This window comes from Sarcophilus harrisii, chromosome 3 (assembly GCF_902635505.1).
Source record: "Sarcophilus harrisii chromosome 3, mSarHar1.11, whole genome shotgun sequence".
Classification (NCBI taxonomy): domain Eukaryota; kingdom Metazoa; phylum Chordata; class Mammalia; order Dasyuromorphia; family Dasyuridae; genus Sarcophilus; species Sarcophilus harrisii.
In genome coordinates, this window is record NC_045428.1 from 424,057,571 (window position 1) to 424,072,335 (window position 14,765).

General features: G+C 31.8%; 1 protein-coding gene across 11 annotated transcripts in view; it reads left to right on the plus strand.

Annotated features, from left to right (window-relative positions):
* Window positions 1–10,040, plus strand: part of PRPF40A (pre-mRNA processing factor 40 homolog A) — a 52,217-nt gene extending 42,177 nt beyond the window's left edge. For 7 of the 11 annotated variants that reach the window (XM_031960665.1, XM_031960667.1, XM_031960669.1 and 4 more), the window contains 9 exons: window positions 62–165; window positions 284–400; window positions 828–965; window positions 1,529–1,624; window positions 4,015–4,101; window positions 4,190–4,286; window positions 4,373–4,434; window positions 6,472–6,603; window positions 7,967–10,040. In XM_031960665.1, coding sequence (XP_031816525.1) covers window positions 62–165; window positions 284–400; window positions 828–965; window positions 1,529–1,624; window positions 4,015–4,101; window positions 4,190–4,286; window positions 4,373–4,434; window positions 6,472–6,603; window positions 7,967–8,059 — 926 coding nt within the window. In that variant the 3' untranslated portion in view covers window positions 8,060–10,040. The remainder of the gene's footprint in view (window positions 1–61; window positions 166–283; window positions 401–827; window positions 966–1,528; window positions 1,625–4,014; window positions 4,102–4,189; window positions 4,287–4,372; window positions 4,435–6,471; window positions 6,604–7,966) is intronic. The other 4 variants (XM_031960666.1, XM_031960668.1, XM_003763869.4 and 1 more) reach the window with 1 other exon arrangement.
* The last annotated feature ends 4,725 nt before the right edge of the window (window positions 10,041–14,765 follow it).

Here is a 14,765-nt window from a genome sequence, read left to right on the forward strand (position 1 = left end):
TTTTCTAAATGAAAAAAGTAATTGCAGCTCTTTGGTTAGAGCTAGCTTTTGACTTCTCTAGTTTTTTCATTAGGATCAACAGCACTTGATCTTTTCAAGTTTTATGTTGAGGATCTAAAAGCACGTTATCATGATGAAAAGAAGATAATAAAAGACATCCTAAAGGTAAAGAGATGAGATGTGTTTCATTGAATGGTTTAATAATGATAAACAGCTACAATATGCTTGAGCTCTCCAAATTGGGATTAGTGTTTCTCATATAAATGAGGCATTTGTTTTATAGGATAAAGGATTTCTGGTTGAAGTAAATACTACCTTTGAAGATTTTGTTGCAGTAATCAGTTCAACTAAAAGATCAACAACATTAGATGCTGGGAACATCAAATTGGCTTTTAATAGTGTAAGTTGTCTTAGCTTATGTCACTGTTAATAAAAAAGTTGATATTTATAAAAATATATTTAATGAAGTTATAGTTTTATTGTTATTGGAAATAAGAGATATTGGGTAGAATGACAGTTGTATTTTGCAAGGTAGAGAAAAAAATCTCTTGGAATATCACTTTTAATAACTAATGTTCTGTCAATAAAAAAGTTATTTTTAAAAAAGAAAATAAGTGAGAATAGAAAAAAATAACTAATGTTAATATTATATCTGTTAAAATTATTGCTATTTATTTTATATTATATTATATATATATTATATATTATAATAAATAATGCTATTTATTATATTGTGATAGAATTCAGAAAATATCAAAAAATAATATGAACTTAAAACTGTTGATTTATTATTGTACCCACTACTAAAGTAGACATCTTTTCTTTAGTTGTTAGAAAAAGCAGAAGCCCGTGAACGGGAAAGAGAAAAGGAGGAGGCTCGTAAGATGAAACGAAAAGAGTCTGCATTCAAGAGTATGTTGAAACAGGCTGCCCCTCCAATAGAATTGGATGCAGTCTGGGAAGATGTATGTATATTATGCTTTCTTGTGTTTGTATAATTCACTATAGATATTTTATTAATAACATTGCCATACATTGCAAGCATATATCCTAGATTTAAAAGAGCCCTTCAGGGTCCCATCTCCTAATTTTACATATAGGAATGCTGAGAACCATAAAAGTCATAGGATTGTAGATTAAAAAGAGAGTCCTTTCTGAAGTCAAATATGTAACAGGTGATAGAGCCAGTATTTAACAAATAGGCCTTCTGACTCCAGGTGCAGTGTTCTGTTTTGGTATTCTGCCAAAATTTGTCTAATTTATTTTAATATTTGTCTAATATTATAGCTTAAATAGAAATTGAAGGCAGTTAGCCTGGCTTAATGTGGGGGGGGGAGTACAGGTCACTCATACTTTTAACATTTTTTTTTTTTTACCTTGGGCTTTTTGGGAATTACAGAAACCATTTTTTTTGAATCATAAACCTAGAAAGAATTTGAAGAATGTTTTGCTTTATTTTTAATTTTGAAATTTATATATTCATTTATGTTGTTTATTTAGTAATGTTATTGTGGGATTTTTCACCTAGATTCGAGAAAGATTTGTAAAGGAACCCGCATTTGAAGACATTACTCTAGAGTCTGAAAGAAAAAGAATATTTAAGGATTTCATGCATGTGCTTGAGGTAATTTTCATCTAGTTTTAGTAATGATCTTTTATATCATTATTAATATATTTTCAGTGCAGAAGGATTTTGTTTTGAGTCAATCTTATGTCTTTTTTTTTTTTTTTTTTTTAATCTATAGTTCAGAAATTTAAGGTAATAGCATTATTGGGTTTCTTCATGTTAAATATATTTTTTTTATCAGTACAAATATAGTAGCACCTTTGTTGTCTGGCTTGGGAAGGGAGATTCTTTGATTAACCCAATTTGGACTTAAGATTACCATCATCTCCTGCATAATGTGATGATCTTCCTCCAGTACCTTTTTATTGTAAAAATAATGATGTATCTTAATTACATGTTGTAAATATAATTCAACCACAAATTTTCAATATGGTAGTTAGATGGCAATTTCAGCACAATTTAAAAGTGGTTTTATAAAATGGAAAGTTATGTTCATTTTTTATTTGCCATAAATAAACCTAGAAGGAAATGAAAATCCTTTCCCAAAGTGTCATCCAGATAGAGCATTTCAGATGTTTGTGAGAAATGACAAGTATATCTCCTCTTCCCTTTTCACCCCCCAAAAAATCGATTGGGAATAGGAAAAAGCTAGAAAAAATTCTAAAAGGCAGTTGGAAAGTATTTGTTAAAAAGGAACACAGTTGTGCTCCACTTTTATGTTGCACCTGGATCTCTTAGCTATGAAAATAAATTAGTCTAGACTCTTTGTCTTGTAGCCTTGTTTGGGCAGTCAGCTTTTGTTTTTCATCATTTACTTTAGCTTTTTTTGCTTGAAGTTCAGGACTGATCCTAGAAATGTTTCCTTTAGCTGATCCAGCTAAATTATGTAGAATATAATTTACTATGTCACTAATTATATCAAACTTAAAATAAATTTATTCTTGAAGTCTTCATTAAAAAAACAATTTTGTGACATTGAGAATTTAACTTCAGTGGAAAAAATTTTCTTGGAAATTCCTACAACTATTTTTTAAAGTTATTAATTTTTCTCTTTTCTGTTCTCTATTACTTCTCAATTCTGTAAGTAATTTAAATGTTGATTTTTAAAACATTCAGAGTGTTCAAGTGTGTGTGCACATGTTACAAAGACAACTAGCATGTTAATATTCAATTTAAATCCAAAAAAAAAAAAAATGTTGATTGAAATATTTTCTCCTTGTTGTTCTCATCCCTGTAATAATGTTTACTGTCTATGACCAATTTAGCCAAATCCAGAGTGGCTTATCACCAGCCATTTGGTCACTGGAATATGATTTAGGGGGAAGAAAGGGACAGAATCCAAAACCTGACAGACCCAGTGATCTTATCTCTCCTATGCTGACTCCTGTTCATACTATCAGGAGCAGTTTCCTTGAACCTGTGCTGGTTTTCTTGAGTATTGAAAAAAACATTGTAGTTGTAGTGAGTCATGAGGCTATTAAATAAGAAAACATGATACTGTCTGTAGTACTATATAAAATAAATCATTCAAGTTAGACATGGTAATAAAAGGGAGTGCAGAGAACACCGTGTTAATGAGTTCTTAGATCCCAGACTTTTTAGAAAGCAAATTTGCTTTCCCTTAGGCAAAATGGCTTGAGTCAAGGTAATAGTCTTCTTTTAATCTCCTAGTAACTTTAGTTATGAATTGCAAAACCCTTTTTTTTCATAGTTGGAAAAAAAGAATTGAAAATATTTGGGAGCATTGACACAGTGGTATTTATCAACATATAGAAGATACCCGATTCTTTCTTGTTTTGCAAGATGGTTTAAAAAGTAGCAAGACCACCATCATGTATCTAAACAGTGAGTGGGGGATAACATAGCAGGTAGGAGAAAGAAAAAGAATGTACTAGAATTTTCCATATTTTGCCACTGGATAATCCTGCTTTTTAATCTTCATATGGTAGAAGACAGTGTAATCTGGGTGGGTTTTGTCATAAAACCTTATGGAAGTATGTTAACCCAGGATACCCTTATTTAAATGTGGTTGTTGTCAAAGTGCTTTTAAAGACTAGGTTACTGTATTTCATTGTATTAGAAAATTAGTTATCTAGACTATGTATGGCAAATAATTCAGCCTTATTTATGCCATTCCCCATCTGTACTCTGTCCCCTGCTCCCATTTTATATTATAGCCGTGTACTTTCTAGATTGCTGAGTGAGAAAGCATTATTAGAAAGAGATATCCAGTCTTTTGGATAGTATTACAGATTTAACTTGGAAATTGTCTAGTTAATCATGTATAAATGATTAGTTTTTAATGCCTGTTTTTAGGACTTGTGGGTATTTATTTAGACAAGTTTATCTAGTCCTTTCTCATATATACAGCTGGTATATCATTTGGAAAGGATCATTACAAAGTATTGTGTAAAATGAATCTAACTCTTGTTTTTCCTTAACTGTAGCACGAATGTCAACATCATCATTCAAAGAACAAGAAACATTCAAAAAAATCTAAAAAACATCACAGGAAACGGTCACGTTCTCGATCGGTAAGATTCTTGTTTACAGAATATCACCATAAGAATATTTTTCTCAGAATCATCACAAATTTGCATCTTAAATGATTTCTTCTCTTAGGGCTCAGATTCAGATGATGATGATAGCCATTCAAAGAAAAAGAGGCAACGGTCAGAATCCCGCTCTGCTTCAGAACGTTCTTCTAGTGCGGAGTCTGGTGAGCTTTTCTCTTTAACTTGTTAAACTGACTTGTACTTATGTTGCCTCAGAATCTAATATTCTTTTTTCTCTTATCTTTCTTAGAGAGAAGTTACAAGAAATCAAAAAAGCATAAGAAGAAAAGTAAGAAGAGAAGACACAAATCTGTAAGTTAGCCATCTTCATCTGGTGGCTCTGTCAATCATTTACTAAGTGCTAAGCCTTGATACAGAGCAAGTACAAAAATGACAAGATGCAGCAGCACACACCTGTCACTAGGAAGGCTGAGACTAGTGTATTTTCAGATCAAGATTTTAGGAGTCCTCAGCTAAACTAGTGTTAAAGCCATTTAGTTGTCTACCCTAAATCTAGCACCAATATGGTGAACTCAAGGATAGGATTGGGGCCATCAGGTCGAGAACAGAACTAACCAATCCTGAATAGAAAATAAGAATAAATTAAAGCTTACTTGCTAATCAGGTCCATTCCAGAACAGGAGAATAGTGATGCACTCAAAAAAAAAAAAAAAAGAATGGGTTTGGGCAAGAATAAGGGTGAAAATATGTACACATGTACCTATATGCAAGAGACATACAAAGTGGATAATGGATAAAAATTAACGTTTAAAAAGAAGGTGTCAACCAACTTTTAGAAAAAGCCAAGAAATCTAAGAGGCAAAATAATAACTTAAAGCATGAGGAATGGCCCCTTCAAAGGTACAGAGATGGAATTTCATATATGAGGAATTAAAAAGAGGCAGTGACAGGGTCTTACCTTATAGACTATAGTTTTTGAGTCACTTACCCCATTGCTGGGGAACTCTCTCCTTCCTCCCCTTGGAAAAAATGTCTTTTCCATTAAGCACTATACCATTTAATAATGATCTTTCCCAGTTCACTGTATTCCAGTACAAAACTAAACTTTATTATATCATGTGGGGTCTTTTAGGTGTTCCCTATTGACATATTTTAACCCACCTCATCATCACGTTTTTAGTCCTGGATGCCTTTTAAGGGTTATTGACCCTTAAGAGTTTTTTTATTGCACTTGATTCCTGTTGGAATTTGCACATCTTTAGGCTTTTAGCCCCTGCTAGACCTGCAGGACCATCCTTTTTTAACATTTAACATTTTCTCATTTTTCTGTCTATGGTTCCCTTACATCTAGCACTCAGACAATCTGAATTTAGTTCATGGAATCATAGGTTGAGAAATGGAAGTGACCTTAGAGATTATTGACTCTAACTATATTTCATTTTGCAGACCAGAAACTTTTTCTTCCAAATTTAGTGTTCTATTTTTCTTTATTTCTTTTTTCTGTTATCTTTTATTTCTTTACTTTTTAAAATAGCCTTTTCTTTTTCTAGCTTTTTATTTTCAAAGCACATGCAAAGATGGTTTCCAACATTCATCCTTGCAAAACCTTGTATTTCATATTTTTCTACCCCTTCCTTACCACCACCAGTAAATAATCCAGCATAGATTAAATATGTGCAGTTTTTCTAAATGTATTTCCACATTTATCATGCTGCATAAGAAAAATCATCAAAAAAAGAAATGAGAAAAAAAAAAACAAGCAAACAATAACAAAAATTAGGTGAAAATATATGTTGTGATGCACATTCAGTTCCAATAACCATCTTTCTGGATGCAGATGGCTCTCTCTATCACGAGTCTATTGGAATTGGTCTGAATCACAGACCAATTTGAAAAGATCCAAGTCCATCACAGTGTATCATCAGTCTTAAAAGAGATTTACAGATTTATATATGTATGAATTCCAAATACACAGCCATAAAGCATCCGTTTAATTTATACACACACACACACACACACACACACACACACACACCCCCCTTTATTTTACCTGCTTGGGATATACACCTAATAATGGAACAGAGTCAAAGGCCATGGACATTTTTGTCACAAAAAATTACACATTATTTTCCAGAGTAATTAAATCATCTGCCCTTTCCACCTACAGTGATTTTTTATATCTCTCCATAAGCAAAGAAACATTTCTTAGTATATTGTAGTGCTGTGTGTTTGCTGTTATTTTCTAACAAAAGACACAATTTTTGATTAATAGTGAATCTAAGAAAACATTACACTGTTTTGTACAAGGTGTATCTTAAATATTATCTCAGTGAACAATTTTTAAACAGTAATGTGCTTTCTTAATAATTATATGCTTTTTTTTTGTAGGATTCTCCAGAGTCTGATACTGAACGAGAAAAGGATAAAAAAGAAAAAGAACGAGAAAATGAAAAGGATAGAACTAGGCAGAGATCAGAATCAAAACACAAATCACCTAAAAAGAAGACTGGAAAAGATTCTGTAAGTATTGTAATATTGCCTAAAATATATGTTTTTCCTTTACAATTTTTATACTTAATTTACTAATGTTTAGAGGTTAGAAAAACCCCAATTTCAGCTAATCAATGCTTCTAATTTTTTTTTTACATTTTATATAAACATAATGTTAAGATATTTGTTAGACTTCAGAAGAAAATTTTGTAGCATAGACTTAATTCATTGAAGACTGAAGAATAGAAGTATGATTACAAAGTCACTCTTCATAACAAAAGACTGCTTTTATCTATAAAATTAAGTAGTGACTTGAATTCTAGGGTGTTTCCTCTTTTGTGTCTTAGATGTGAGGGAAGGATGAGATTCAGGAAAGAAAAGTGAAATGAGGGACTTTCTATTCACTTGGAGCAAGGTAAATTGTTTTGTAAATTGAGATCTTTCTCAAAATAAAGGACAGTGAAGTATTTTCTTGGATAATCCAAGTTATTTTTTTGAATCACTAGTTGCTAGTCAATTACTAATGCTAGAACTTTAAGTGATCTTCTAAAGTAGCTAGGGAAAGAAAACAGAAAAAACCTAAGTAGCTAGAGGCTGTTTCTAAAAAGAGAACAGGCATCACAAAAAACTAAAGAATTGTTTTAGTTTTCATAATCTCTACTTGTGAAAGGTTGCATGAAGTGATTATCCATCTGGCAGTAAAACCAACAGCAAATAGCAAATATATACTTGACCAGGTTTGTATTGGGTTCTAAAACAAAATCCTAAATTTTTTTGTATGTAATTAAAACCCTTCTTAGCATTCTGCTTAAACTAGACATGGGGCTTGCACTTATTTCTGGAGAAATCACATCATGTTTAGAACTTTAATCAAGATAAAAAGCAATGCTTTCAAAAACATGAAAGAAATATGTATATGTACCCATGAAAATTAATATTTAATAAATACTAAATAATAAAATAGCTTATACTTATTCTGTATGTGTATCCTTGGATAAGTCAAGTAGAACTTCCCTGGACCTTAGTTTTATAAAGATGAGTAAGTTTGATAACTGTTGATAAAATCCATTGAGTAGGTTAGACCCAGTCAATTGATTTGAATGAGTTAGACAAGTGTGGTATAATTTGAATGCACGATGTAACATGATTTTAATGGATTGTTTAGTTGTTCTATTTTTCCTCTAAAGCAACAAAGACAATACTATGAACTTAAAATTCTTTTTTGCAAAACCAGCTTCATCAGTTTGTGTCATTAAATACTTTATACCTTATAATGAATTTTCTTCTCAGCAAGGATTAATGGGTTTTAAAAAGTACCGTGTAATTTTCCTCTTAAGAAAAATGTTTTTTCAAGATTTAAAAAAAATACTGTTAATTGTTAATGTCTTTCCAGGGTAATTGGGATACTTCTGGCAGTGAACTGAGTGAAGGGGAATTAGAAAAGCGGAGAAGGACCCTCTTGGAACAACTGGATGATGATCAATAAATTAATTATACCAAATATATGTTTACAGTATAATTAAAAATTGTCTAGTTCAGGACAGGGATTCTGATGTTTTAAATTCCATTGAAGCAACACTGGGTTTTAATTATATCACAGGAACAAGTGCATTAAGTATTGTTATCGTGGAATTGACTTTAAATCTACAAAAGAGAAGGAAATTCAAAACTAAAAATGAAAATTTTTGATTCTCTACAGAGAATCATTTTCATATCACCACTCTAAAAGAAAGCCCCTTTTTAGGGTACAGCAGCAAAGTAGAATAATAGAGATGGTGATTTATTGATTGCCATAGATGTCCTTACTTTTGTGTTCTAAAGTCAATGCCACAACATTTTTGAGGTGGTTTGAAATTTGCAGAAGTTGGATTTTGAAGATATAATGAAACCTTTTTTTTTTTTTCTTTTTTTTTTCTTTTTTTTGGATGCATAGTGGTACAAAAAAAGCACCAGCAACTGATCAAAATGCTTTTTTGTGCACTTCCTAACTGGTTTAACTGATGTGAATTTTTATGGTGAACTAAAAAAAAATAGGTGTTTTTTGATGGAAACCCTTAACTATATAGTAGTGATAATGAGCACTGCTGTATTATGGCCACCATTGTTAATTTTAAGAGCATTTGGATGAATAAAACGGAAGGCTATTGTGAGGGCATTATTTGAACATCTATTTTGAGGCGATGTTTAAAAAAAAGAATTTAACATCAAATCAGATTGTAAATTAATTTAAATATCTTGCCTTAAGGACCTACTAAAGAATGTGCCACCAAATTTTAAGTGACAGTTGCAATATCCTTGTCTAAAAAAAAAAAAAAAATCAATGTCGACTTAAACATTTTCTTTAACAAAAGTTGTCTTGATTTAAAAAGAATCAGATCTCTTTCTGTCTTTCTCTTTCTTCCTCTTTTTTTTAATATCCTCTGTCCAGTCTTTCTTTGAAGAAAACTTTTCCCTACTCAGTGAGAAATATTGACTTCTGTGGTACACATTCTAAAGCATTTCTGATTTGAATATTTTTGTACATTTTTATCAATTATTAAACCTTCTCTTCTAGCGTGTACTAGTATTTATTTCTACTTGAAATACGCTGTACAGCTCTAACAGAAATATGGATATTTTATGATTCAGTTAAGCAACAATGTGGTGTATTTACTCTTAAGCCCGTCGAAGTTTCACTTAATAATTCATCTTCCTTTCCCATGTAGTTTACCTCTCTTTTCTAATGATACTTATAAGAGTACTTATAAATAAATCATTGCATATGAGGCCCCTTTATTTGTGCTTCAAACTAAAATGTTCATGCATAATATTTTTGTGAGAAGTTGGTTTAAGTGAAGCTAGAGGCATCATTTTATATGCTTGCTTTTAGAAGGTTGGTATTTGTCACTTAAAAGATAAAACTGGCTATAGCATTTTTTGTTATCAGGGAGCATTTCTTGTATAAGATTTTTTTTTTTTCACATTAAATAAAGCATACCCCACATCTGGCGTTAAAAGAATATTTAGGTATCCATCAGTCACTATTTTATTCATTAATTTTGGTTATTTTGTAGACCCTTGAGTTCAATGTTAGCAAAAATTAGGAGACTATTTAAACCCCCAAGTTCACCATATTAACCAGGGAAATATTTCTGTGACATCGGTTGCAATGTTATCCTACAGCAAAGCCATGAAAAGCTTTGTGACTTCTCCCAACTTTTCTCCTTTCCAAATAGTCAATTTTTCTGCACTGCATGGAGATACTTGGCTCTGCAGAAGGTATGAGAATCAAACTGTATATGTATGAGAAAATGTGAAGCAATCAAATTGAGTTGCTTAAGATTTTACTCTACTATTGTATTTAGAACCAAAAAGAATTGTAAAAGCTTTGGCGGCAGGGGCTTATTTTTTACTTTAGTTGACCCTCAGAGGAACTCCATTTGTGTTTATGGTATACATACATACATATATATATATATATATATATATATAAAAATATAAATATATAGTTAATAGAACTAATCATGTCAAATGCTTATTTGACATGGAAGTAGAAGGGGGAAATCTTTAAGATAAGCTTATGATTTTTGACAAAGGTAGCCATGTTTCACAAGGTAATTTAGAGTTTATGTAAAACATTTTGCTTTTATAATTTCCATGAATGAGGAAGATTTTTTTTTTTAAAGTAAATATTACTTTAAAAGTTTTGTCTTTATTTTTCCATTAAAAATAAAAATCTGTATATATGTGTTTTAGCATGTTCTTATGTATCTTTCTGAATTTCTCAAGGATATTTTGCATCAACTCATTAAATCCCTGCTAGACAATCTGTATGGAATTTTCTAAAACGGGTACTCTTTTAAGTACCCACTTCCCTCAAGATCCTTCTTCCCTCCTTCCCCCTCCCCCCCCCTTTCTCTTTCTAGAGCTTATATCAGCCATAGAAATTATCTAAGGCTTAAAAATAATAGCTATAGGTAATTTAAATAAATTAAAATTAACATTCTAATTGAAAAATTCACAACATTTAGCACCAATACATTGGAGCCTCACTATTCCTTTACATAAAGCATTGAGGCTTTAATGACCAGAAATTATATATAAGACCCTAGGTCAATTCTAGCCCTGAAAAGAATAATTAGACAAACCAAACTGGTTTTTTGACCTATATGCTCAAAGAATGAAATTATGAATATGCAAATTAAAGCTCTTTGATTTACCTTTATAATCTTGCATTTATGGGAATCTTAAATATTGATTTAAGGGTTTAAATTTAATATAGCTTATTAAATAACTGCATGTTTATTTGATCTACCTCTCTACTACAAAGACATTAATTTGTCCTCAAAACCACTAGTACATTTTATATTAGTTACTAAATTAAATACAGAAGCATTTTTTGTCCTTGAGGAAAATGTCCTTCCCTCTTGTTATTCACTTCTTTTGCAGGAAAACTGAATTGGTTTGAGAAGTAAATTATATTTCATCTGAAAACAAAGCAAGACAATATTACCATACAAGTAATCTGTTTAACAAACATTTCATCCAAATTAATTTTTTATGATTTAAACATACTCTTTAAAATTCATAAGTGTGCCAGCAAGAGGTTTTTTAAAACATTGTATTCTGAAAACAGCTGCAGGTATTTGATTCTCTTTGCTCAGTTAGGAATTTCTTAGCATTGAATAAAAAGACAGTACTCCTCAGTTTAACTTCTGAAAAGGAGGTTAAAACTGCTGCCATTAGTTTCTCTAGGCCTCAGGTTTCTTAACTATAAAATGGGGGTGGAGGGGAGCTAATCTTCCAATATTTTTAAAAATTCCTTCCAGCTATTAAGAATTCTCAGTGCTGGATAGGTAATTTTATAACTGAATATGAAAAGGGAAAAAAAGTCTCTTCACACATAGTGATTGAGTCTTGACTATTTTTAGTGAACTTGATAAGAAAATACTTTTCTTAATCAAATGATGAAGACAGGACTAAGTTTTGAATTATTTTAGAACAGGATTTTTAAAGAACATAATGTAAGTAAAATACGATTTTGCAACAAAATAAAATTAAGGTAGGATGAAGCACATTCTTCCTGGTTTCAGCTTGATAGAGAAATTTTTATTTGCCTGAATATAAAGGCCTAATATTTTCCCCTACCAAGGATGCTTTTCCAATACCAGCAATACATAAGTACATTCTAGTACATGTCAATATCATGTTTATCATTCACTGGAGTAGGTAACATTTCACTTATTTTGCAGAAGGGAAAAATATCCATCATAATGTCTAGTAATGCCCTTCATTTCAAATTATGATTAATGTAGTATGCAGACTTTTTCACTAAGATTAACTTAGTTTGACTTGAATTTATATTCATCTAACTTTCATTTAAATTTCCCAGTAATTTAAACCATATTTATGCCCATATATGTGCACTATTATACTACCTTGGTTAGGAGCACTGGCTTAAGATAGTCTACTTGCTCTACCTTCTTTTCTGCACTGTTAATTCAATTAATGAAAATACTGCTTAATTCCTGCTACCTTATATTTGGGTAAAGAAGATAGGAATGGATTTTAAACTTGGAATCTCTCAAAATACCCGTGATTTTTTTTTTTCCCATACTGCTTTCATCATACCATAGAAATATAGATCAAATCATTTTCCAGGTTCTTTCATTGAACCAGCTCAGCCAAGTCTCAAAATCCACCCATCAAGTTCAAGTTCCAGAAGCAGTTGGAAGTTTTTCCAAAACATTGATGTGGAAAAATCAGAAAAAATTGGAGGTCTAAATTTCACTTGCCCAATTCACAAGGAAGTTTTACGGGATGTTTTTGTTACCATCATCCCTTCATTTTTCCACTTATTTTTCCCTGTTTAGATGCGAAATATTAGGCTATCAATAGAGTCCTTTTATATCCAGTCTGTTTTTTAAAAATGCTATTTTGTCTTTTATAATTTTTCATAGGACGCAGTACAGTGCTACATAAGCAATGTAATATTGGTGATGAATTGACTGCCAATACCACACATGACCTGGTAAGGCAGAACCTGAGGTGGCTTATAGAATCAGCCAAGCAGCCAGAATGATTTGTGTAGCTGCCCATACATAATAAACTGGACCAGATTCAAAATGACCCTTTAAAAAGCAAACTGAGCCATTTCCTACTGACAGTATCTACTTTCTGTTGTTCCCTGGGGATATGAATGTGATTGTTTAAACTTGTTTTGCAAATAACCTCCCTCCCCCACCCCCCTTTAGATAGGTGGTAGTCTCACTTGATTAAATTGAGGACTTGCTTTAAAGAAAAGGCTGAGTTATGGGAAAGAGTGGTTTCTATTTTCTGTGTTTGTAATTGCCAAATTTTCTGTTTATATATTGTTCTGATGTAATTAATTAAAAAGCCTCATAGTTGTTAAATAAAATTAGACCTTTTGTAAATAAAAATAATTTATTAGAAAAAGGTATTGCAACTTTTACTAAAGTAGATAATGCGTCTTTTTTCTCTCAAAGGTCTTAGGTAGCTATTGTGTACTACCTACTCTGATCACCGTTTCAATGGATTTCCTTTTTTTCTTTTTCCTGTAAACATTAAAACTGAATTTACCAGAGAGGAAACTCAGGCCCCAGAGTGCTGAAATAAATGGCAACCTGTGGGAAGTTTGGGATTATATTCTTTACAATTTCACTTCCACTAAACTGTATTGAGTAATTAGTGCTATTTTGTGATAAGGGCAAAAAGCAGTTATTTCTTCAAGCAAGCATCAATGTGAAGTATAGCTAAACTTCCTGACAGGAAGTAAAATTCAGATACATTTTAGCTAGTGTTAAATGATTAGACTAACGTTATAGTTGGACCTAGTCATAACTGCAAATCGAAGTTTTGTGACAATTTAGTTGCCTCAAAAATAAAAGCTTGGACAGGTCAATAGATACACCAGCAATGTGTGGTATAAGATGTCCTCCGACGTAGAATGTTTTCTTTAATCAGAAAAATGGGAAATAGGAAACCCTAGATTAAGAGAGGATCTGGTGCTTTTTAAAGACTCAAAGTGGCCATTATACTAGTATACTATAGATACAACTTGCTACTATGGCTTGGCCTTTTCACAGGACATTTAACATGAGATTTCTTATTTGCTCTTTAGCCACATTATCTCTCCTGATTGTGTACTACAGGCACTTCTTCCATTTCTAAGAATTCTAAGGCTTCATATTCACCACTTACCACAGTGCCAATACCACACATGATCAGGCAGAACCTGATGGTGACTTGTAGGAATTGACTTAAGTAGCCAAAATGACTTTGGTAGCTTGCTCACCCTATCCCCTTTTTCTCTGATTTAATACTCCTTTGACAAAGTTGTAAATGAATTTTCCATATATGCTGTTTATCATCCCAGACATTTTTTTCATGGAGCAATTTTTAAACATTACATCCTATCTTAAATGGCTGTACTACAATCATTTGGATCGTTTAGACTAATGTCTTCATGTCCCTTAAAAATAAAGATTTTTATGTTGTTTATGTTCTCATGTAGTAACCTTTTTGTATATCACAATATTCTCTTTAACCTTTTGCTGTGTGACTTAATTTAGAGAAATTTAAGTAATACAGAGAGAAGGGCATAATTTTCTCAATTGCCAAATGTAATGGTCTTATTTATATTTATAAAACAATCTTCATGTATTGGATATCTTTTCCTCTTGGCTTTGGAGGCACTACACTGATGGTTCTATTTTTATTTAACTACTCTTTGTGAACAGTTGATTTTCTGACAGTCTAAAGTGTATGTACCTCCAGTATTTTCTCCTAGTATTATCTACTCTTTAAATTTTTTCTTCGTTGGTCTCAGTCCTTCCCACAGTTATCAAATGATCACACTACTAATATAAACTCTGATCTCTTCTCTGAGCTCCAACTCCCCAATGCCCAGTCAACAAGTACACAACTAAACTCATGTTTTCCTTTAGTCTGTTTCAACTTCCCTGTTTTTCTTTGATAGCCCTATAATTTTCAGTCACCCAGCCTCAAAAATCAATGACCCTCTGGCATCCAGATCCAGTCTTTTCCATAATGCTTTTACATACTTAACAAAACAATACTTACCCTGCCACTGTCTTGATTGAGATCCTCATTTTGCTCCAACTGTTGTGCTAACCATCTACCATGCTAGCTATGTCCAATATTCTATCTTTGCCAAAGCTGCTGAAATCATC